This window comes from Sapajus apella, unplaced genomic scaffold (genome assembly GCF_009761245.1).
Source record: "Sapajus apella isolate SASKATOON/1434 unplaced genomic scaffold, GSC_monkey_1.0 scaffold105, whole genome shotgun sequence".
NCBI classification, from domain to species: domain Eukaryota; kingdom Metazoa; phylum Chordata; class Mammalia; order Primates; family Cebidae; genus Sapajus; species Sapajus apella.
The window spans coordinates 5,045,040-5,070,046 of NW_022437045.1; the positions used below are offsets into that span (position 1 = coordinate 5,045,040).

Genomic DNA, 25,007 nt, shown 5'->3' on the forward strand with positions numbered 1-25,007 from the left:
GGGAATAGAGAAGTTCTTTTGGAGGATGGTAATATTTTCAGGTGAACATCTCAGCTAATAGAAACATGAACTATGTCTTCTGGTATTCAATCACAGAAGCAAAAAAATTTCTCACTCATAGGCGGGTGTTGAACAATGAGAGTACATGGACACAGGGAGGGGAGCATCACACACTGAGGTCTGTTGAGGGGGGAACTAGGGGAGGGTCAACGCAGGGGTGAGGAGTTGGGGAGGGATATTAAAAAAAAGAAAAAGATTCACTGATAACAAACTTATTACATAAAAATAGAACACATAATTTAGAGAAAATTTGACGGCACCATTAGATTAGCTTAGATTACTCTGAGTACAAAATAGATGTGCTTTTTCCTTAAGTTTTTAAATTGTGTTGTCAAGCATTGTCAGTTTTTTAGGGCAACAAAAGTTGCTTAGTTACTTTTAGGGCTCAGTGGATAATGTTCTAGTACCCTTTCCATGCTTTCTCTACCTACTCTGTGTAATGCAGCAGTCACTAGCTACAGGTGGCAGTTTAAATTACACGATATTTAAATTAACTGAAATGGAATAAAATTAAATTACTCCTTAATTTTAATTACGGTCACTTGCACTGGCCACATTTTAAGTGGTCAGTAACTGCGTGAGACTAGTGGCTACATTATTGGACCCTGTACAATGCAGAACATTGTTACCATTTCAGAAAGTTCTGTTGTTCAGCAGTGGCCAGATAATTAAAAGTACTTCTAAGCCCTTGGCTTTTATTAAAAGTCAACATAAAAACTGCCATTGGTGAAGCATCACTCTAATTCCTATAAAACTGCCTTTAAGATTACTGGTTCTCATTTTGTCAATCAATCCGGGCAATTTCTCTAGAGCTCAGAACCAAAAGAAAATCTGTCTTTTAGTATTAATTGTTCAATGCTTCTTATCATAGATAAGAATTACGTAACATTTCTCATCTTACCCTCTAGGAAGGTCAAATTCAACTTGTTTGCTCTGTTGTGATGATTTGGGGGCAGGGAAGGAGGAAACTGGACATTCAAATAGAACAAATTCTTTTTCCCTCTACTAAACCTAAATCCCCATCACAAAAGCAAAAGCACACTAGTTATTTGGCCCTAACCTTTTTGTTTTTTCAATAGCAGCTTTTTTGGGATGTAATCCACATGCCATATAACTCATCTATCTAAAGCATGTGATTCAGTACTTTTAGCATATTTATAAAGCTGTGCATCTATTACCCCAATCAATTTCAAAACACCTTCATCACTCCCAAAGAAAAAGTTACCCATTAGCTGTCACTCTTTTTTTTTTCATCTTCTTCTTCCCCTACTTCTCCCAGCCCTAGGAAACCACTAATCTACTTTCTATGTCTACATGTTTACCTGTTCTGAATAGTTCGCATACACAGATCATACAATATGTGGTCTTTTGTGGCTGGTGGTTTTTAATCTCTAAATTTATTATAATTGCTTCAACATTTTGTACACATAAAAACAAATAATTTTTTAAAAACTATTGAATATCTACTATATATAAAGTATTGTGCTTCTTGCTATAAGGCAAAGGTTGGCAGATGTTTTCCATGGAGGACCAGATAGTAAATATTTTTAGTTTTGCAGGCCAAATAGTCTCTATTGGTATTAGCATGTTATTATAGAATGAAAGCAGCCATAGAAAATCTGTAAATAGAACACCATGGCAGTGCTCCAACAAAATTTTATTTACCAAGACAGGTGGCCTGCTCTAGGGATCTAAAGATGAGAAAGAAAATGGTCCCTAACCAAATAAGTGTCATAATGCAAGTACACAAGGGTTCCTCACTTAGGGCCTCCCCCTTCTGTTCTCTACTCTCTCTTCCTGGGTCTTCTCCTGCCCACTCCTGGTCTGGCCACCTTCTGATTGTTCTTCATGTTTTTCCTCCTCTTCAGATTAGCTCAGATTCTTCTCGCCTGCTCAGTAGGCTTCTCCTTCATAGCATTTCCCTCAACCATGTGAAATCTAGTGTGATCAGTCATTTTAAGCCTGTTTCTCTACTAAAATGTAAGTTTGATCACTATAGTAATCCCAGCCCCTGACCTTGTTCTTTGCACATAGCAGTCACTCCAGTATTTGCTGATTTTCTCAAATCTAAGCCATAGGATGAAACGTGCATGCACACAAATGAGAGCATACACAAAGCAGAGCATTGACTTCAGGCTTCAGGTGCCTGAGTCATAGCATGCTTTTGCTTCACCAACTTTCTTATGTTCTCAGCACCTTGGTTACCATATGTATAAAATGAAAATCATAATAGTAGCTAGCTCAGAAGAATTATTGGAAGTATTACATGCGATAGGATCTGTAAACCACTGTAGTAGTCCATTTTCAAGCTGCTGATAAAGATATACTCAAGACTGGGAAATTTATGAAGAAAAAGAGATTTAATGGACTCACAGTTCCACATGGCTGGGGAGGCCTCACAATCATGGTGGAATGCAAAAGGCACATCTTACCTGGTGGCAGACAAGAGAGAATGAAAGTTAAGTGAGAGGAGAAACCCCTTACAAAATCATCAGATCTTATGAGATTTATTCACTACCACAAGAACAATCTGGGGGAAACAACCTGCATGATTCAATTATCTCTCATCAGGTCCCTTCTACAACATGTGGGAATTATGGCAGCTACAATTCAAAATGAGATTTGAGTGGTGACACAGCCAAACCATATCAACCACTAAGCATAGACTATGCTTAATAAAGGTCAGCTCTCATCCCAGAGGGAGTTCAAAGTCCGAGGAGGTAAAACACATATGTAGTGCAAGCAAGGCTTTGTGATGTTCCTAGCAGTTGTCCTCAGGAGGACTTTCAGTCTAAAGGGTATTCTACCCGCATTGAAGGTCAAAGGAAATGTAATTCTTGGAATTCATGGATGATATTACCTAAGGGTGTTGAGGTCGGAAGGGGCCTGGCAAGGATCAAGAATGCATTGATGTAGTAAGCACAGAAACAGCACAGAACTAATCAGCGGGCCTGAGTTTAGTCCACCTGGTTCCTGCTGTGTAGCCCAAGTCTCACTGAATAACTTCTCTGAGCCTCGGGTTGCTTGTTTTCAAAGTGTTAATGAAACTAACTGTCACATCTCCAATGATAAAATGCAAGGGAAAGGACCGTGTATATTATAAAACACTATCTATGCCAGTCTCATTCTTTTAGAAACCTGCTGAGTATTCCATAGTATAAATATACCATGATTTTCTAGGATTTTCTGTATTAATGAACATTGCCATTTTTGCTATTTCAATAATTGTATCTTTAAAGCTTTGCCTTGCCTCATATTTAGTTCATTGGAATAAATATATTATGCTAACAATAATAAGCATGAAAAAATTTCAAATTTTTTAACTCTATGAGGAAAACTAAATAAGGGAAAAGAAATTAAGGAAATTATGACAATAAAATATTTTAAAGATTTCAGGTTTTTAAAAATGGTAGTCACAAGAAAAAAACAAAGTTACCTATAGTGATGGAATCATAACCAATATATTTCTTTAATCAAAGTGTAAATATTTTCATTGCTGATGACTAAAAATAATATATTAATATAAGAAGAATGATTGTTTTATAAAAGAATTCACAGTACAATATCTTTAAGTACTGTGTTTTCCAGAATATATTTCATATATAAACTGCAGTTTTCTTTAATTTTTTTTTTTTTTGAGATGGGGTCTTGCTCTGTCACCCAGGCTATAGTGCACCAGCACAGCCTTGGCTCGCTGCAGCCTCAGCTTCCTGGCCTTAAGCAGTTTTCCTCCCACATCAGTACCTGGGACGACAGATGCATGCCACCATGTCCGGATAATCTTTTGATTTTTTTTTTTTAAGAGATGAGGTTTCACTTCATTGCCTAGGTTGGCAGATATATTTATTTTATAAAGAAATGTGTTTCCTCTAGTGTTCTGTTTTAAAAACAATCAACCAATCAACTCACATGACCAGAACCAAATGCTTTGTTTTATTTTAGTTACATATCATCATGTCATCCTTTTTGGAAAGAACTTAGCAAATATCCGTTATTTATTTAATATTTATTTTTGTGTAGTCTTTAATTCCCAAAAGGATTTAAAGCAGTCAGCATTAGACATTTTTTATTAAATTATAGGAATTAAAAATTTGGGGATTTATTTTCTTTAAAAGTATAAATTACTAAATTATCATATGCTTAGTGCAGAAACTTTGAAAATTCTTGAAATTCACAAAAGAAAAAGAGCTACCTGAAATCCCCTTAAGCAAATGAATAGGTATTTTTTTCAATTGTCTTAAAATAAACATGTTATTTTTGTCATCTTACATCATTCTTTTTAAAGGACAAAAGCTTTGCGTATGTAAGGGGAGAATAATGTTTCTTTAATATTTTAGGTCAACAAAAGTTGCTCAGTTACTTTTAGGGCTCACTGGATAATATTCTAATATCCACTGCTCAAATAGTCTACTCAAAGAGCACGTACTTTCTCACCTTCCCAAACAATCCCGAAAACTCTTGTATACGCTACCCGAGCTGGCACATTGAACTCAAAAAAGAAAGAAGTTACTCCTTTTGCTGCTACCATTTGCTGTGCCTGTGGACATTTTGTTTGTTTGCAATGGGATGATTTGTTTTCTTTAAATAGCCTTCCCAGCATAACAAACAGCCCGCAAGAAAAGTTGACTGTCCCTGCAGAATAGCAGAGTGCCTGCAGCCAGCATTGTTTTTGCTGTCCTTTCTTTAGACCTGTAGCTTCCTCCTCCTTACAGATTACACTGAGCTTTTTCCCCTTCTTACACTCGTGGCCTACATTCCAGGAGATCAAGCCTGGCACATGTTAATGAATGTAGGTTTTATTTAGAAACATGACCACTTGTCACTGCCCAGTGTCATGTTATCGGGCAGAGACTAACAACATTTGTCTAGAGTGAGCATTTTCATACTTCTATACACAGACAAGGGGAAACTTTCATCCCCACTCAGGATTTAGCCTTTTGCTCTGCAGAGTCTAACTTTTGCAAGTGGAAGCTTCATGGTGGTGGCAGAGGACCTGCGTGCCCTGAGGATGGCAGAGGACGGCTGTGTGGACGCAGATCTCCCAGATTGTAACTGCGATGTCACAAGGCAGGCATCTTCTTGAGTTTCTTCCATTGTACATAGCTTTCATGTTACGTGGGGTTTATAGGATAGATGTTGGAGGCTTTCATCCAGAACTGTTTTTGCCAACGTTACATGAAGATGATTGGCACTGGGAGATAGCTGGCCATGTGGACTCTCAAGAGTTATTTGCTGGTTTGTTTTCTAGTACCTCTACTGGGCATGCAGAGCTGGATGAAAAGGTTGATGGACTTTGTGATGACTCGGTATTCCACTTGTCTCTGGTGCATAGCGTCATACAAGGAGTATGGCTAGAATAGAAAGGCTGAGACACAGGAAGGCGATCCAGAAAAAGACCCAGTTAGTCCATCATCTGCTATTTACGGATGGGCTTCTGATGAAACTGAAATTTAGCCTTAGCTGGTTCACAGCTTTGTAGTTGAAAGCTTTCCCTTCATTAAATAAAATTATTTCAGGGCTCTAGAAAATGTTGTGTGTTTGCGAAAGTTGCTTTTGTTTGTGCTTGTTAGTAAGTTTTAGTCACTAATATAAAGCTTATAAAACATATGTGCAAAGCGTACAAATTAATGTCTAAAATAGTAATTTAGGGCATTATACAAATGATTCATTCATTTTTTTTTTAGTTAGAATAAAAATATGACAGGAATTTTTATTTTTAATTTTTAAAAAATGTTTTCCTTTTACTGTATCATTCCTCAGACAAATTTCTGCAAATGAATAGCATTTACATGATGGTAATTTTTTTTCTATTATATTTAGAATTTGGACTTTTTGTTTTGTTTTGGATTATGGATATCCTAAATTACTTTGAAGGAAAGTAGTGAAATATAAATCCAATATATATGTAGATTTATAAGCGTATATGTGTAAGTACATATATATATATGTGTGTGTTTGTAGATATATTCTTGTTTCAGCATTAAGAAGCTGGACAATAGGATTTCATAGTAGAATCCTTTTCAAGAAAGGCCAAATGCCTGTAATACACACTGGACTATGAAAGAACCATAAGCTGCAGGGTCTTACAGATTTATCAAGCTGCTAAACTTACCCAGACATGTGACGTCTGCAAGTATCTAATTTGAATGATAATCCTGGATGTTTACCAAAAGGAATGTTGCTCAGACTCCTCATAATGATAGATAAATAAAAATATTGTGACGCTTTATCCAAAAATTATCTTTAAAGAAATAATGGAAAAAAATATGGGACATTTCTCCTAGAAAATAGTGATCCTTGTCCTGCAAATAAATAGCACATTTAATACCCATGTCCTGCAGGCTCATATCTGCTTGCCCACCAGCATGCACGCGCGTGCACACACATGCACACACACACAGGCACACACACGCACACACTGTATTTTTCTATTTGTAGTAAAATAACCTTTTTTAAAAATGAAAAAGATCCACCTAAATGTTCACCCCCATTGACTTTACTAAATATACACATTTGTTTGAAAGAGGAACTTGTCCCTAATGGACTATATGAACACAGATTTCCATGTCATGATGCCCTTGACATACTGCGTACTAACCGCTCTGACTTGGAACTCATTCAGTATTACAAAAGCTATCCTGTAATTTATTTTGCTAGTGTCGATTGGCCTGTGGAACAGTGTTTACTTGCATCCTTTTGTGCTTTGGATCCTTTGATCATATCTATAAGTGAGTTTTGAACCAAGAAAATGAATGAATTTTATTATTTGACAAAGAGAACATTGACAAATGTGGAACCTAAAAGAAAAACTTAATACACATTTAATATCAAATAAAAATTTTAAAATGAAAACATGTTAATTAAATAGACACAATTCATTTAGAATATTAATTATTAATGTTTAGCAACCACTTAAACAGTACCCAATTTCGTGCAAAGCACTGAATTTAACATGGCTGGGGAAGGGAAATATCCAGATATGGAAATTCACATTTCTAGCTTTCCAAGAAACTTACCATAGAGGAGACCAATTCATGCATAAGTAATACCAGGGAGCTAAAATAAGGTAGGAAGGAAACAGGGACTCCAGCCTCTAGTAAAACCCTAACAACGTTACGAGGTTGCAACCAAACCCCATCCCCAAACCTAGTGAGTATTCAGATCCTACCAAATCTGAAGACAAGAATCTGGTCATGTAGAAGAGGTGGCTGAGAAGGCATTCCCACAGAGGTAAAAGCAGTACGGACTTCTTGGTGCTATGCGCCATTCTTCAGGCCTGTTCCAGTGGGTTTATTGATGGTACACTATTCTTTCAGTCTGGGGCACTATATATGGCCAGAGCCATGTAACATTCCACGTCCATGCTGTGGTTGGTCAAATGTACTCCATGAGCTTGGTACCCAGTAGCCATAATAAAACTGTCATTCACTGACTGATGCCTAGATGAATTTTGCCTTAGCTATGAGAGAAATGTGAGTGGGTTGTATGTAAAAGTTCTTGGAAATAGTGTTCAAGGCCAATGCCTTGAAGCATCTGGGGGATACGGTACAATTTTTATTTATAAATTTAATTAGGAAAACCTTATCTCAAGTGGAATTTTAAGTCCTGATAAACATTGCAACACAGTTGCATTTTCTGTCAATAGACTATATTGTGAAACATGAACTTAATTTTTTAAATACACATTTTTCAAAACAATGAAAGGTAATGCTCTGAAGAGTGCTTTTACAAACTGAAAATGTTATTAAAAAAGAAGTATTATTAATTACAATTATTAAAATATAGATATTATTAATAGCTGACCATAGTGAAAATCCTTTAAAAGCCTTTATATGACAATGTTTTGAGGAACATTGACAAAAAGGAAAATCAATCATGTTGTCAAATACATTTTCACTTGAGAGAGAAACATTGATTTATTGAAATTGAAACGGAAGTGATATCAATTTTAAACAACTAAAAATGAATCAAAATGTTCAAAATACTTTGATTATGAGACATTTTCTTCAGAACACTGAGTCTTGAGCAGAGAAACGTATCAGAACTGCCTCGGGGTGGTGGCTAATATTTGGCACCTGTGGTTTGAAAGCACCCTCTGTGGATTGTGTGAAACCGGGGAATATCTGATGACTCTAAGTGTAAGTTGTCAACCTTTGAAAACATTCTATTGCAGACCCCTGTCTTAAAATCTATCACAAACCTAATGTCTTACAAGTCATGTTGCTCTTGACATTTTTTCAAAAAGATAGATACCTCTTCAGTTGAGCCAATGTCACACACTAGCAGCTTGAAGCATTTTGCTCATCTGCTGTTTACGTCTGTTATGAGCAGTGCCAATTAGGTGGCCGTATTTCCTGAACCAAAAGGTGAGACAGTCAAAAGCTAACAGCAATTTTTAAATAAGGGCTCTAATAGATCATTGATCATATGCTTATTATTACTATGACCTTTCTCTTTAGAGCAATCTATGTACACTCAGCCATGTCAGGCTCTTTACAGGGACTCAGTAATTGATTTTTGCTCTAAGTAGGTAGTAATGGAGTTGAGAAATATTACCCGTGTTCTTCCCAAACTTCTGATCATGCTCTGCTCACACTGAGAAAACTGTGTTCAAAACTAATTTATCTGTTTCTGCTCCTCTGCCCTGGACCCCTGCCTCCTCTGCATCTTTGTTCCATTGTCCGTATTCAGCTCTAATTTCTGTCCTCCTTTTTCTTCTGTTTTTGTCCTCTTCCACGCAAGTTTCTAACTCTCTGCCTACAAAGATTGTAAGGCCTAGTGTTCTCCTCAGCACACACGAGAAACATGAGTGGGCTTCTCGTTGAAGTGGGATGTTCCCCCTTTTCTGCCCACAGGGTGAAGAAGCTGAAGGAGACCCTGGTGGCTGTACAGCAGCTTGATAAGAATATGAGTATCCTGAGGACCTGGCTTGCTCACATCGAGTCAGAGCTGGCCAAGCCGATAGTCTATGATTCCTGTAACTCAGAAGAAATACAGAGAAAGCTTAATGAGCAGCAGGTAAGACTTAAAATTGAAATGGAATTAATAAGCCATGGAATATCTGTCCTCCTGGCCAGAATGATGGGGGGAGCATGAGATGGTGACTGGCAATGAAAGGCCAGGAGGGAGCTAGGCAGGACTGGTGAGGAAGGGTACTTTGCCTAGACAGAGGATTGGGGCAGACAGGTTCTATGCCGCTGCAGAGTTCAGCCTTACAGAGATGCTTGTGCCCTTGTACAGTTAGTGTCATCAGTTTACCAAGAAGCCTTCTAAGATGGTAGGTAAGGTTGAGTTGCAATTATGTATCTAAAACAGTGCTAACAGATTGGTTTACTTATTTGAGAGTTACTAGCCCTAGCCCATTAACATACACTTAGAAACGAATGAAAGGAGCCCCCCCTCACCCCACTTTTTTCTGTGTACAGTGTTTGGGGAAAGATTACAAGGCATACTTAGAATTTTTCAAGTTGAAAAATTTAGTTTTGCAAAACTGATTGCATGACCTGCAGATCACACACTGTAATTCCACCTTCACATGTGTAGCAAAGATAGACATCTCACTGGCCGTATACAACCCAACAAACAAAAAGGGATGATCCTAGAAAAGATATACAGAAGAAATTTTTAACTCACATTCCCTCCCTCGTTTATCCTTTTTTTTTTTTTCTTTTTTTGCTCTCTCACTCTGTGACCCAGGCTGGAATGCAGTGGTGTGATCTCAGCTCACTGCAATCTCCACATCCCAGGTTCAAGAGATTCTCATGCCTCAGCCTCCTGAGAGGTTGGGATGTCAGGCATGCAGCACCATGCCTGGCTGATTTTTATATTTTTAGTAGAGACAGGGCTTCACCATGCTGGCCAGGCTGGTCTCAAACTCCTGACCTCAAGTGATCCCCCTGCCTCAGCCTCCCAAAGTGCTGGGATTACAGGTGTGAGCCACTGTGCTGGGTCCCCTCATTTATTCTAAGTATATCAGCCTGCAGTTGGCAGTAGTAAACATGGCAAATTCCCCACTAGAAATATTTTTACTCCATGCCTTTAGATTGCTTTGAATATTCTGTCCATACTCTATGTACCTCTCCGTTACATTTAGATCATTGCAGCAAAGTTGCTTAACTTTAACATGCTATAAAATGTAAATATGTCCTATTTTTAACATCTTATAAAATAGTTTATGTACTTACTTCATTTTGCAGGCTATTTAAGCCAATGTAATAGGTGTTAAAATGCAGTTTGGGGTGTTGAGGTTTTTTAAATATTAAAATTATCATTAAATTATTGTTCTTTCTAATGAATACATAATTGTACGTATGTGTGGGGTACAATGTAATGTTTCAATGCATATTTGCATAATGTAATAATCAAACAAAATGAGGTAATTTGATCACCATATCCATCACTTTAAACATTTATCATTTCTTTGTAGTGACAACACTCAAAATCTTCTCTTCTTGCTATCTTGAAATACATACTAAATTACATTGCTTTTAAAAAATTTGTTAGCAAAACATTTTTCAGTTTTTATGAAATTAAAGTTTTCTGATGGGTGCTGATGTTTGAGATTCTGATGATTGAATTGTAGGATCCTGGTTGGCATCTAGCTTCCCAGATTCTTCCCGAGAACATGGTAATGATGTGTACAGTGATGAGTTAAAAATGCAAATGGCCAGCCTTGTAATTTTGCAAATGTATGAAAATCAACAATATAGTTAAATATGGCAAATTGATCATATGTACTTACAGCCCCACCTACTACTAAAACTCCAGTAAAATGATAGTAAAAAGAGAAAAGGTTAAAATCACAGTGGCAAAGAGAACAGGAGAGAAAATGGGAGAGATGACAGACATCCAACACAATTTTGCAAGATGGAAAGTGGATAGATGGAGGGTAGAGAAAGCTAATTAATTCCATGGAATTCCAGGAAGGCTCAGAAAGTGGAGATCAGATGAAGCTGAAAGTTGATTTGTCTGCTGAGCTGTAAAATGGAAGATTACTTGAAAATCTGAATAAGGTGTGCTGAGACTAGCAGATTCCTCCTAAGCCCAGGCAGCCAGGCAACTCTGCTTCCTTTACTCTGGCAGAAGGCCAGATAATTACTCTCTGGAGAAGGCAAACCAGAGGGGCATTGAGCTTGGGGATCAGGACACCATGGAGGCTAGAGTCACTATGTTAAAAATGGGGAGATGATGTGAAGGGCTCAGTACCAAATGTTAGGGCTCTCACCCCACTTCCCCAGCTTGGCTCCCACTATGTCCGTAATCAGGCTTACACCCTAGCCAGGATAATGGAGCATCCTTTCTGGAGAACTGATCAGACAAGAGAAAAAGTACCTTCAATTAGTGATACTCAAAGCAACCCAGCAAAAGGCCAGACTTCTGCCTATCTCTCCACAGTGAAGCCTCCTGGTTGACAGACCTTAGGTGCATACACAGCTTCTATAGCTGACTCATTCCTGAATATGTATGGGTAGGCAAGAATCCCCACCACTTAAGAAAGCTTCTGCCATTGAGAAAAGACCAAAATAAACAGGCGGAAATAAAGAAAGGAATAATTAGAAGAAACACATTGTAGAGAGAGGAAGAAAATGTAAACAAAACAAACAAACTCACAGAAATGAGAGATTTCGCATTCATAAAATGATGCCATCTTTATTTAAAAAAGAGCTTTCAGAGTGGAGACTATCACCCACAAACTAAAACAAAAAGATAAATATATGAAAAATAGGAGAGAAATATACAAATAAACATAATAAAATTAACAATAATGCAAGAGTTTCAAAATCCAATTCAGTTGTTTTGTAAAAGTCCCCCCAAAAAAGAGTAAAGAAAATGGAGATAAGAAAATTATCACAGTAGTAATGTAAAAAAATGCATTTATTATTAAATAATATATATTATTAAATAAATAATTTAATGTAAAAAATATATATGCATTATTAAATAATATATATTTATTATTAAATATATATATGTTTTTACATTACTACTATGATAATCTCTCCATTTTTATTCTTTCTTGAGGGAACTTTTACAAAATAACTGAATTGGATTTTGAAACTTTTGCATTATTTTTAATTTTATCATGTTTATTTCTGTATTTATCTCCTGTTTTTCATATCTTTATCTTTTTGTTTTACTTTGTGGGAGATTACACATGTGTACACACATTACACATATGTGTGTGTGTGTATATATATTCATATGTATATCCAAAATGAAAAACATACATTTACAGATTATAAGGGCCACATAAGTGCCCAGGAAGATGTCAAACAAACAAAAACACACTGTAAAATTGCAGAACACAAGGGATAAGGCGATCTTAAAGGTTTCCAGGATGTAATAAATCTGTCTTCTCTAGAACAATACTGGAAGCTGGAAGACAATGACTCTGCCTTTAGAAAGCTGAGAAAAATTATTTATAATTTAGAACTCTATACCTTGCCATTTAATATAAAATATTTCACCTCCTCTGTACCCATTTTCAGGAAACAAATGAAGGGTATGCTACATACACGAAAGTGAGAGGAAAATACAGTACATATCTGCTACATACTACTATGCTACAGAGGCTGCATACGCTACATGCACTAAAGCAATAGAGAAAATGCTATTCAACTCAGGAGGAAGAAAAAGGGAATTCCCAGAGTGAAGGTACAGGGAAGTCCCCGATGACAGCTGTACTGCAGCCAAGCCAGCACCTGTCCAGATGGGAGCAGGGGCTCTGGGTGCTCTAGGAGGGATGTTTCCAGGAGGAGCCAGGAGGGGCTAGATTATCTGATGGGCTTAACCACTCCGGAAGAAGTTTTATTAGTTCTATAAGAGAGATAATAGAAACAAGCATTATAAATTTGAGAGACAGGGGGGGGATTGTTAATTCCAGGAAAATGAGTTATGTAAGAAAAGAAATAAAACCATGGCATGTTTTGTTCCTCAAATGCAAAAAATGTTAAGTAACCAAAATCATGAGAACAATGATTATTACCATAGCTTGAGTCATAACAGTCATTAGAGTTCAGTCATATAGAAGTTTATTTCTTCTCTACTATAGAAGAATTCATAAAGTAATTACTAAAATGGAAAAATCAAGCAATAGCTATGTTACTTAGAAATAGAGAAGTTATATATTACTGAGAAATATAGAAATAGGTCGAATGTGGTGGCTCACACCTGTAATCCTAACACTTGGGAAGGCCAACACAGAAGGATCACTTGAGGCCAGGAGTTCGAGGCTGCATTGAGCTGTAATCCCCCTGCACTCCAGCCTGGGTGACAGAGCAAGACCCTGTCTCAAAAAGAAATAAGAAGAAATAAATTATTTTTTAAAAAAACTAATGTTCAAAACCATTTAAAAAACAATATGTAGATAATGTTATAAGCATTGGATTATGTTGAAAAGGGTGTTAATACACCAAGAACAAGGGGATTAATAAAATGAGTACAACACCACCTAAGTCCCTTAAATAATATTTTCACATATTTGCAGGGTACACAGAATATGTTATTACATGCGTAGACTGGGTAATGATCAAGTCAGGGTATCTGGGGTGTCCGTCACCTCCGGTATTTATTATTTCTATGTGTTGGGAACATTACAGTTTCCCTCATGTAGCTGATTTGAAATATGCAGTAGATTGTTGTTAACTCTAGTCATTCTACTCTATCAAACATTAATACTTATTCCCTCCAACTGTATGCTTGGATCTATTGACCAACCTCATGTCATCACACCAAAACACTCTTCTTAGCCTCTGCTATCTGGCATTCTCCCTACCTCCATGAAATCAACTTTTTCAGCTCCCACATACAAGTGAGAATGTATGATATTTGTCTTTCTGTACCCAGCTTATTTCACTTAACATGATGACCTCCAGTTCCATCCATGTTGCTACAAACAACATAATTTCATTCTTTTTTATGACCAAATAATATTCCATTGTGTATATATATATCACATTTTCTTTATTTGTTCATCCATTGATAATCATGTTACCTTTTAATGATGGTGGAATTAACTGTTTAAAAAAATAATACAAATCGGCCAGGCATGGTGGCTCACAACTGTAATCCCAACACTTTGGAAGGCTGTGGTGGGCAGATCACCTGAGGTCAGAAGTTCAAAACTAGCCTGGCCAACATGGTGAAACCCTGTTTCTACAAAAATACAAAAATGAGCCAGGCATGATGGTGGGTACCTGTAATTCCCGCTACTTGGGAGGCTGAGGCAGGAGAATCACTTGAACTCAAGAGGCAGAAGTTGCAATGAGCTGAGATCACACCTGTGCACTCCAGCCTGGGTGACAGAGTGAGGCTCTTGTCTCAAAAAAAAAAAAAAAAAAAAGCAAATCTTTGGATCATAAAACCCAATTCTTGAATGCCAGCTCTTAGCACATGCATATATACTGTATATAGGCCCTCGGTATGTATGGTTCTACATTGGTAGATGACACCAACCGTAGATCAAAAGCATTTGGAAAAAAAAATTGCATCTGTATTGAACATATACAGACTTTTTATTCTTGTCATGATTTTCTAAACAATATAATATAGCAACTATTTCCATAGCATTTCCATGTAATAGGTATTATAAATAATGTCAAGATGATTTAAAGTGTATGGGTGAATGTGCATAGGAAGTATGCAAATACTACAACATTTGGTATCAAGGACTTAAGCATCCATGGGTTTTGGTATCCAAGGGAAGACCTGGAACCAATCCCCCAGCAGATACTAAGAGATGACTGTATTGCATTGATTGATTGGAATGAAAGTGATGTATTTGTGAAGTAGAGTCTGAGCCAAGATTATTTATTTATTTATTTAGAAACAGAGTCTTGCTTTGTCGCCCAGGCTGAAGTGCAGTGGCACAATCTCGGCTCACTTCAATCTCCACCTCCCTGGTTCAAGCAATTCCCCTGCCTCAGCCTCCCTAGTAGCTGGGATTACAGGTGCACACCACCACACCTGGCTAAATTTTTGTATTTTTAGTAGAGACAGGGTTTCACCATGTTGGCCAGACTTGTCTTGAACTCCTGACCTCAGGCAATCTGCCCACCTCGGCCTCCCAAAGTGCTGGAATTACAGGCATGAGCCACTGCGCCAGGCTAAGATTCATTTCTTATTGATTAAAGAAGTTAGTCTTGCTCTTAGTGTAGATTTGTTCAGTTTATATTTTGGCATTGCTCACGTAGCCAAAATATTTCTACACCCATTTTCTCGTACTTTGAGCTTGCTATATTTCATAAATGAGGCTCAATAAATGTCATACATTCAAGGAAATGAAATATTTGTCAAGGTATAACCTAGCCATTTATCAACACATGTTGCTTCAGTTTCTCTCATCCGTGTACATGTAATTGTTGGATAAAGCCTGTTGCATTCCCCTGCAGGAGCTTCAGAGAGACATAGAGAAGCATAGTACCGGTGTGGCATCTGTCCTCAACCTGTGTGAAGTCCTGCTGCATGACTGTGACGCCTGTGCCACTGATGCTGAGTGTGACTCCATCCAGCAGGCCACGAGAAACCTGGACCGGCGGTGGAGAAACATTTGTGCTATGTCCATGGAAAGGAGACTGAAGTGAGCTGGGATGCTGAAACAGAGAGGGAAGAGGGAAAGGCCCAAAAGAAACAAAAAATCACCCCGAGTATCCATTGTTCACTATTTCCTGTTGGTATTTCCAAAAACACCTGTGGCTTCCCAAACTTGCTATTGTCTACATTTAGTTGGGAAAATAAGTAGATATAAAGGTAATATATAAATATAACGCGCCAAGTTATGTCTGACCTCACAGTTTAAATATAATATGGGAACATAAAAATACACGCCTGCCAAACAAGCATAACATCACAGGATGTGTGGCTGTGAAAACAGTAACATTCTTTCATGAAAAATTAAATAATAAAAACACACTTATCTTGAAACCCTTTGAAATTGAAGGTGGCAGACAATCTTGCTGTATTACCAGGTGATCATCATGGCCATGTTCTCCGGTAAACTGTTGAAAGCTTGGTATCTGTCCTGCTGTCACAGATTGACTTTTGTCAGTGTGAGCTGAATGTTGGACTTAAATGGATTTTCAGACCACGTTTTGATTTCCGTCACACATGGCCTGAGTGCACACTGTAAACCTGTTGTTGCTTTTCTAAACTTCTTGCACACATCCAAGACAGCTCATGTGATCTGCTTATAATATTCAATTTGACTAATTCAAAATCCAGAGCTGCAGGACATGTTTTAAAAAAATTAAAACAGCTGTTTTATTTTAGCTCCAACAGTTGTCTCTCTTGCTCTCTGGTCAAATTTGGCTCGAGGCATGGTCATTGTTTGGCACAACAGTTGCTTCTGTGGGCACCTTTAATCCAGTCACAGGCATCAGTCCCGGTTCCGTAGTGAAAACAGTCTCCAGTAATCAGAATCTGTTCTTTCATTTTCTGCCTCAGAATCGAAGAGACGTGGCGATTGTGGCAGAAATTTCTGGATGACTATTCGCGTTTTGAAGATTGGCTCAAGATTTCAGAAAGGACAGCTGCTTTTCCCAGCTCTTCTGGAGTGATATATACAGTTGCCAAGGAGGAACTAAAGAAATTTGAGGTGATTTATAATTCCAAATTTTTAAGCCTCATTTTGCTATTAAAGTAGCCAGGTGGCAGCTGGAGTTCCAAGACCCAAACTAGCTGTTCACCCACACGTTATCTGTTCAAATTGCTGGGTGACGACTTTGCAGCCAGCTTTATTATGACCTCATAAGTAGGCAAAGAAGGGGCAAACAGAGGTTTATGTTTTAAGATTATCAAGAAGCATAAATAATGTAGTAATGAAGAGAGATTTATTAGAAAAGAATCATGATTACTCCCAAAAGATCTTGGCACAATTTTTATTTCAGAGTTATTCCACAATCAGCCATCTTTTCTAAGATTAAAATATGACGTTTTTATACTATAAAAATCTATCTTCCAAATACATTTTTGTATTTTCTTTACCTAATCGCAGTGTGTGTGTGTGTGTGTGTGTGTGTGTGTGTGTGTGTGTGTGTGTGTATACATGTCATTGATAAATGAGTTGGCTCTAGAATGGAATTAAAACATTTTCATTATAATTCATTTCTAAGTACACAGTGAAGAGTAGTACTGGTCTTGAGTCACCAAAAGTTTTCAGTTACACTAACACAAAAATAGCTGTAGTGTAATCATATTCATAAAGAAAGAAATCATCTAATAATTGATTCCAGTACCTTGCTTGTTTGCATAATCTTGAGTCCACTCTGTCACTGTTATACAATGAAGCTCCGACTTCTCAGCCACTGTTCATTTTCATGGAAGACCTGACCTAGTCCAAAGTTGACCATTTTTAAATTTGAAGATGTTTTTCCCTTCAATTCCCACTGCTAGGCAGTTGTGTACTCAGATGTATTGACTGCAAAGAGTTCAGACGCATGCTGACCATTTTCAGTTGCTAATTCTGCCCCAAGCTCCTCGAGATGTTTAGAAATAACACTGTAAATCCAATGAAATCTAACTGCATTCACTTTTACCTTGCAACATCGGGTAACAGCCATTTACTGAGGCCTATGATGGGAAATACGAAGTTTGCTTTTTATTCTTAATGGAGTTTACAATCTCAGGGTTGTATATGAACAGCTATATGAATCTAGAAAAATGTTTACATACTGTGTAAAATGAATGAATTCCTCTGATGTCTGAATGGTGAATGAATTTATATATAACTAGACCATTACATTAGAATAAACAATACTTTTATTCATATAAAAGATGTTCCCTTAGAAAACTACTAGTAAAAAACACAATAAACTCTGCAATAGATTCCAGGTCATCTCAATGTGAATGAATGTGGTGGAAGAGCTGCTCAACTGCATCTTCCTACACTCAGCTTCATAAAGGTTAAAACCTTTTATAATTGGCTTACACTGCAAAGCAGATTATATAAGATTCTCTCTGATGCTATTTTAGACTCTCAGATTGTATAGCAAAAGTTAGCCTTGTAGTTAGCTTCTATAATGATTGATTTTATTATGTAGCATAAATTTTGTAGTTAATTTTCTTAAAAGACAGAAATAAACAGCAGAAACAAAGCTGTGCTTGTGGGCAGCCTTCAGCTGGTTCAATCACATGAACATTTGGGATGGATGTGGGTGTATTGAGGTTTCTGCCTGGGGGTACTCCATCCTCACCCCAATGAGTAAACATGTACTGTGACTTCCGGTCATGGCCAGAGCTGAACTTTCCTTACCACTCCCTTTGCTGGAGAAATAACTTAAGGCTTTTAGCCTGGAAGCTGAGATTTCCTAGGATGAAGGCTCTAAAAGCAGCTCTCAGAAGGAAAACCATTTAAGGGGCAGAGATGTGGTCGCATGTAAACAGCATGATGAGCCAAGGAAAGCAGAATTTGGGGATTTGATGAGTGCAGTTCAATTTATTAATTATAATTTTCTTTTTGGTCTAATGCCAAGATAAAAATCAGTCATAAATCATACAAATGATTTTTTTAAAGCTTCATTTTATTTTGGCCAAATGATTCTTTTTTTTTTTGAGACAGAGTCTTGCTCTGTCACCAGGCACCAGGCTGGAGTGCAGTGGCGCGATCTCAGCTCACTGCAACCTCCACCTCCCGGGATCAAGCAATTCTCCTGCCTCAGCCTCCCAAGTAGCTGGGACTATAGGCACGCGCCACCACAACCAGCTAATTTTTTTATTTTTTTAGTAGATACAGGGTTTCACCATGTCGGCCAGGATGGTCTCGATCTCTTGACCTTGTGTTCCACCTGCCTCGGCCTCCCAAAGTGCTGGGATTACAGGTGTGAGCCACGGCATTCAGCCAAATGATTCTTATGCTATAGGGCTCTCTTATATTGCAGGGAAAAAGCAGAAAAGAGTATTTTACCTTCAGAATCTCTAAACTGTCCCTGGGATAGCCTCAAAAGTAAATAGATGCTACTGTGTAGAGTGGTGCACTAGCTCTAATATGTTTTATAAAAACTGAATAACTCACGGGAACAACAAAAAATAAACAGAGCATGTTCCAAACTTTTTTAAATTATAAAGTTACTTGTAGGTTACTAAATTACATTTCTTAAAAGCTTATAATAGCTTGTTTTTTTTTTTGTTTTTTTTTTTTTTTTGAAGGTCTTTTGCAAAGGTAGTTTTAAGGATTTTCCTAATGGACAACAGAATTGAGGCAATTTCTAGATTTTTAGAAAAGTACATATTTTACAAATAAACAGTTCCATTGTAGATATCTTTTCTCTGTATTGACACCAGAAACCTTGAACATTTCAAATTCACATTTCCATATACGTGTATATTTTTATAGTGGTTTGCTTTGTGGAAATATTTGTTTCTAGGACATTAATTACTTTAAAAGCTATGTGTATATGTATATGTGTGTTGTGTGTGTGTGTGTGTGTGTGTGTATTTATTACTACTCTCCATTTTCACATTTTTTTTATTGATTCACTCCCTTTCCTTAAGCTATGCTGACTAAATTACTTGGCTTTAACAAGGGGAAGTGTACCCTCATTACATGTCATTCTTTCCCTTCATGGAAGTATAACTTCCCATTCTCCCAGACACTACAATAAAAACAATCAGGAGCCACTACTGAGAGTCCTTCGCTGATTTCCCACACTGATATGACTTCTCTGTGGCCATAGGCTTTCCAGCGACAGGTCCACGAGTGCCTGACGCAGCTGGAACTGATCAACAAGCAGTACCGCCGCCTGGCCAGAGAAAACCGCACCGATTCAGCCTGTAGCCTCAAACAGATGGTTCACGAAGGCAATCAGAGATGGGACAACTTGCAGAAGCGTGTCACCTCCATCTTGCGCAGACTCAAGGTTTTTGCTGTGCCTCCTCTGTAATTTAGAGGCCGGAGGATGGGATTGGGCTGTTTGAATGCCATCTTGAGACTCAGTCTCAGTGATTTTGTAAGATTGGGATGGCAGGAGTAGGAAACAAGAGGAGTGAGAAGGCAAAGGATAGCAGGTTTCTCATTGCTTGCTGAGAAAATGACTTTACAGAACACTGGAATTCGCTGTGCCATCTCCATATGTTTAAAGAGACTTTTAGTAAAAATAATTATTACTTTCCTCTTGCCTTCCAGCATTTTATTGGCCAGCGTGAGGAGTTTGAGACTGCACGGGACAGCATTCTGGTCTGGCTCACAGAGATGGATCTGCAGCTCACTAATATTGAACATTTTTCTGAGTGTGATGTTCAAGCTAAAATAAAGCAACTCAAGGTAATAGATTGTTTTTCAAATTATCAATTTGAAGAAAGCATGGAAAGGAAAGGATTTATGGCTCTTTTTGTGAAGAACATAGCAAATAACTTTTCTTTTGAAAAATTAGTTCTGAACTGCAAAAAAAATTCAGAAAATATAAAAGATACAAAAAATAAGATAAAGAGTGTTACCCAGAGATAACCACTGTTGCTTATCTCTTACTGCTCTGTATCTTATTTGATATTGATATTGTTGTTGATATTTTTAATCAACTTGCTTGCCAGGCTGTTAGGGATATTCTGCTGTTGTTGTTTTGTTTTGTTTTGTTTTTAGAGAGAGTCTCACTCTGTTGCTTAGGCTGGAGTGCAGTGGCACAACCTTGTCTCACTGCAATTGAACCTCTGCCTCCCAGGTTCAAGCAATTCTTCTACCTCAGCCTCCTTAGTAGCTGGGATTACAGGTGCACACAACCATGCCCAGCGACGTTTTGTATTTTTGTATTTATTTTAGTAGAGATGGAGTTTCACTATGTTGGCCAGGCTGGTCTCTAACTCCTGACCTCAAGTGATCCGCCTGCATTGGCCTCCCAAAGTTCTGGGATTACAGGCGTGAGAGCCGCGCCTGGCCTTGTTGTTTTTGTTTGTCTTTCCTGATTTGTTCGTAGCAACTTCACATGGTTCCTTTGGCCTCCGTGTCGCAAAGCAATACAACATTCTTATGTCGGGATTCCATTCCTCATAGTCTACATTCTTAGATGCCAAGTGAATTTTAAATACATTTTTTATTTTTCACTGTATAATTCAAACACAGTGGCTAGCTAGAAATTTGAATAGGAGGGATATACATTCGATGTATGGATTTCCTAAAAGGGAGAATGTTTAACACGTTGAATATTTTCCAAGGCAGCTTATGAAATGTTCTTCCCAAGATAGATGGATTTTTTTAAAGAGTGGTCATGATGCCCACAACCTTTGGGCTGTTATAATCAAACAAGGAACTTGCCCTTAGTCATAGATTCTCAGGACGGAAGAAACAGTAAACCCTGCTCTTCTGCCTCACCCTTTCCTCTGTTTCCTCTCTGCTGTCATCTCACAGGCAAATCAATATTTGCATCCTTCCACAGAAAGTTTCTGCCAAGCCCTAATTGAATCTTGTCTCTTTGGACCCTGGCAGGATGATGGAACCTATTACTACCCTCCCTTCTCTCCTGGCAGTCTTTTTCACCATTGGACAATTCAACTTCTCCCCAGTTTATTATCACATTGAATTAAAAGTGAACACTGAGGTTGGGTGTAGTGGCTCACCTCTGTAATCCCAGCCCTTTGGGAGGCTGAAGTGGATGGATTACCTGAGGTCTGGAGTTCAAGACCAGCCTGGCCAACATGGTGAAGCCCCGTCTTTACTAAAAGTACAAAAATTAGCCAGGAGTGGTGGTGGGCACCTGTAATCGCAGCTACTCAGGAGACTGAGGCAGGAGAATAGCTTTAACCTGGGAGGCAGAGGTTGTGGTGAGCCAAGATCATGCCACTACACTCCAGCCTGGGTGACGAGAGCGAGACTCCATCTCAAAAAAAAGGGGGCGGGGGGAAACACTGAAACATGACCTCAGTGATTTAAATCTTTTGCAACACACAGAATGAGTCTAAATAATCCTCCCAGAATTCCTTGTTTTTCAAATCATTATAACTTTCCCTGCCTATGTCCTGAAATAACAAAACAGCCACCTGAGAAGAATGTGTGACATCAGATGGCTTCTCTTAGTCATGTTTGACATAGGATGAGGACATCTGAAATTAAAATGTTCAGAATATTTCTTTAAAATGCCAAATCTATTTCAGTGGCAGTGTGTGGATTCCCATTGCTTTCCTCAAGGATAACCAGTGCTATCAACTTAATATTGAGTTTGAATATTTTTTCCTGTTATTCTCCACTCATGCTATCTGTGATGGTAAATTGCATTAGCCCAAAGTGCTTTTCTTGTCATGTAATTTGAATGTTTCTATTTATGACTCCTGCTCTGGCTTAAAATGTGTATGTTTTACTTTAGACGGTGATAGCCTCCTGGCTTGTGATTGTATATGGTAAATTAAATAGCCCCTACATGTCTTTTTTAATCTAATGAGAAATATATTACGATTCTCATATCAATGTAAGCAACAACAACAACAAAATCACATGAGCTTTGCACTCCCTAGGCCTTCCAGCAGGAAATTTCGTTGAACCACAATAAGATTGAGCAGATAATTGCCCAGGGAGAACAGCTGATAGAAAAGAGTGAGCCCCTGGATGCGGCGGTTATCGAGGAAGAGCTGGATGAGCTCCGACGGTACTGCCAGGAGGTCTTCGGGCGTGTGGAAAGATACCATAAGAAACTGATCCGCCTGCCTGTATGTAACGATTTTTTTTTCTTAGTTGTCATTCCATCTAAAGAGAATAAATCATGTGGCATTGAGTTGTATTGTATAGTGGGTAAGAGCCCAGATCCTGGAGCAAGAGCACCTGGGTTCAAGTCCTAACTTTGTCCTGCATTGTCGCTGTAATCTTGGACAAGCTACTTTTTTTTTTTTTTGTAATGGAGACAGGGTTTCACCATGTTGGTCAGGCTGGTCTCGAATTTCTGATCTCGGGTGATTTGAGACCTTGTCCTCCCAAAGTGCTGGGATTACAGGTATGAGCCACCGTGCCTGGCCTTGGGCAAGCTACTCACTTCACCTTTCTTGCCTCAGCTTCCTCAAAGGCAAAACTGGTTTAGTAGCAGTAACTACCTTGTAGAAAGGATTGTTTTGAGCACAAGATGAGTTAATGTATACAAAGAGCTTAGAAGAACATTTGTCTCATCTCTTCTATGGAAGACAGAGAAGCCTCTAGAAGAAATAAGGTGAAATGAAGCAATGTGAACAGCTTCTCAATTGATAAGGTTAGGGTTAGGTGGATTTTTGTTCTTCTGTTTTCCTAATTGCTGCCATAATCACATCTTACCTATAGAGATGTTATGATTAGAATATGTGGAATCTTCTACAATCAAATCCGTTTTGTATCTGGGCCATAAGGACAAGCTGAGGTCTCAGTAGTTTGATCTTATTTCCAATCTGTGCCATTGTGTAGCTGTTCTGTGGTAGGCATGATACTAGATTACCTTTCGTTATAAAATTTCTTTAATCTCATCTAAATGATCTGAAGTAGGTTTTAACGTTATTCCATTTTACCAACAATGAAACTGAGGCTTATGTAAAATAATTTATAAGACTTTTTAATTTTTTACCACACAGAAACCCTCTGGGGTGCCTAGGAGTGTTATTCCCATTTTATAGATGAGAAAACTCAGGCCCAGAGGAATTAAGTTCCTCATCCAAGCTTAAACAGGAAGTACACGGCAGGACTGAGATTTCAACCCAGACAGGCAGACTCTAGCACTATCCCATGTAGTTCTGTGATCAGAAGATTCTTAATGTATTTTTTCATAAGAAGTTAAAAATTGTCCCCACTTGGTAGGCAGGTGGCCCAGATGAGAAGCTAGCCTGACCACTGCAGTGACGGGGTTGCCTTGACTTCCTTTCTAGCTCCCAGACGATGAGCACGACCTGTCGGACAGGGAGCTGGAGCTGGAAGACTCTGCGGCTCTGTCGGACCTGCACTGGCAAGACCGCTCTGCAGACAGCGTGCTTTCTCCGCAGCCTTCCTCCAACCCCTCCCTCTCACTCGCTCAGCCCCTCCGGAGCGAGCGGTCGGGACGAGACACCCCGGCTAGCGTGGACTCCATCCCCCTGGAGTGGGATCACGACTATGACCTCAGTCGGGACCTGGAATCTGCAGTGTCCAGAGCTCTGCCCTCTGAGGATGAAGATGGTCGGGACGACAAAGATTTCTACCTCAGAGGAGCTGTTGGCTTATCAGGTAGGAAAGAACATCTCTGGTGTGTCAGCTTAAAGCAAAGTCAGAGGAAATTAGTATTGCCCTGGAATCATGACAGCTATCCAGAATCATTTGCTTCCTTCTCCCATGTGGGGAAATTGTACCTAAGTGAACTCTTAGATGTGAATGTGCTTATCAAATGCAAAATTTGGTGTGGCCATTGATTTATTCCACACAGATTTGTGGTAGTAGGTGACGAGCACTTTGCCAGTTCCTGAGGATACACAATTCCTCTTCTTCTCCCAGAGCTTCTGCTCTAGTGTGGGACACTGGCAAATAAGTGAGAAACCACTGCGTGAAGTGTTTGGTGCCGAGATGGCAGTGTGGTGGCAGGACACACAAGCAGGGACAACAGAGCCGGAGCCCTGGCTTTGGGGGCTTCAGGGAAGAAACTGGGGAGCTGAGGCCAGAGGGTGAATCGCAGTCAGTCAGGTGGCTCACTAGTGCTTACAGGAACAAAGGAGAGGAAGCCTCCCTGCTTTGTGATTGGCTGGTGCTTTTGAACATCTGCAGTTTGTCTGGAATGGCAGGCAGGGAATGGACAAAGTGGAGAAGAACCTGGCTGTAAAGCAGCCTGTTCAGCGTGGTAAAGAGCTTTGGCTCCTATCCTGAAGGTTGTGGAGCCACAGCAGGATCTGCAGAGGGAGGTGATGGTATCCTCCCTTCTCAGGGATGTGCATATTTTCATATTGTATCTTTCTGGATACCACAGGGAGGAGGGCATATTGGAGGTGGGAGTCCAGATGAAACCTTTACAACCTCAGAGAGAGGTAGGATGGTGGCCTGAACTAGGGAAGCA

At 38.7% G+C, this 25,007-nt stretch overlaps 1 protein-coding gene across 21 annotated transcripts in view; it reads left to right on the forward strand.

Annotated features, from left to right (window-relative positions):
- The window catches only part of SYNE1 (spectrin repeat containing nuclear envelope protein 1), a 411,505-nt gene that overhangs the window by 361,614 nt on the left and 24,884 nt on the right, over nucleotides 1–25,007 (forward strand). For 20 of the 21 annotated variants that reach the window (XM_032258772.1, XM_032258777.1, XM_032258767.1 and 17 more), the window contains 7 exons: nucleotides 8,916–9,078; nucleotides 15,450–15,637; nucleotides 16,501–16,651; nucleotides 19,728–19,910; nucleotides 20,177–20,314; nucleotides 22,492–22,683; nucleotides 23,857–24,190. In XM_032258772.1, the coding sequence (XP_032114663.1) occupies nucleotides 8,916–9,078; nucleotides 15,450–15,637; nucleotides 16,501–16,651; nucleotides 19,728–19,910; nucleotides 20,177–20,314; nucleotides 22,492–22,683; nucleotides 23,857–24,190 (1,349 nt within the window). Of the gene's footprint in view, nucleotides 1–3,895; nucleotides 5,128–8,915; nucleotides 9,079–15,449; nucleotides 15,638–16,500; nucleotides 16,652–19,727; nucleotides 19,911–20,176; nucleotides 20,315–22,491; nucleotides 22,684–23,856; nucleotides 24,191–25,007 lie in introns of those variants that run through there. The other variant, XM_032258788.1, reaches the window with a different exon arrangement.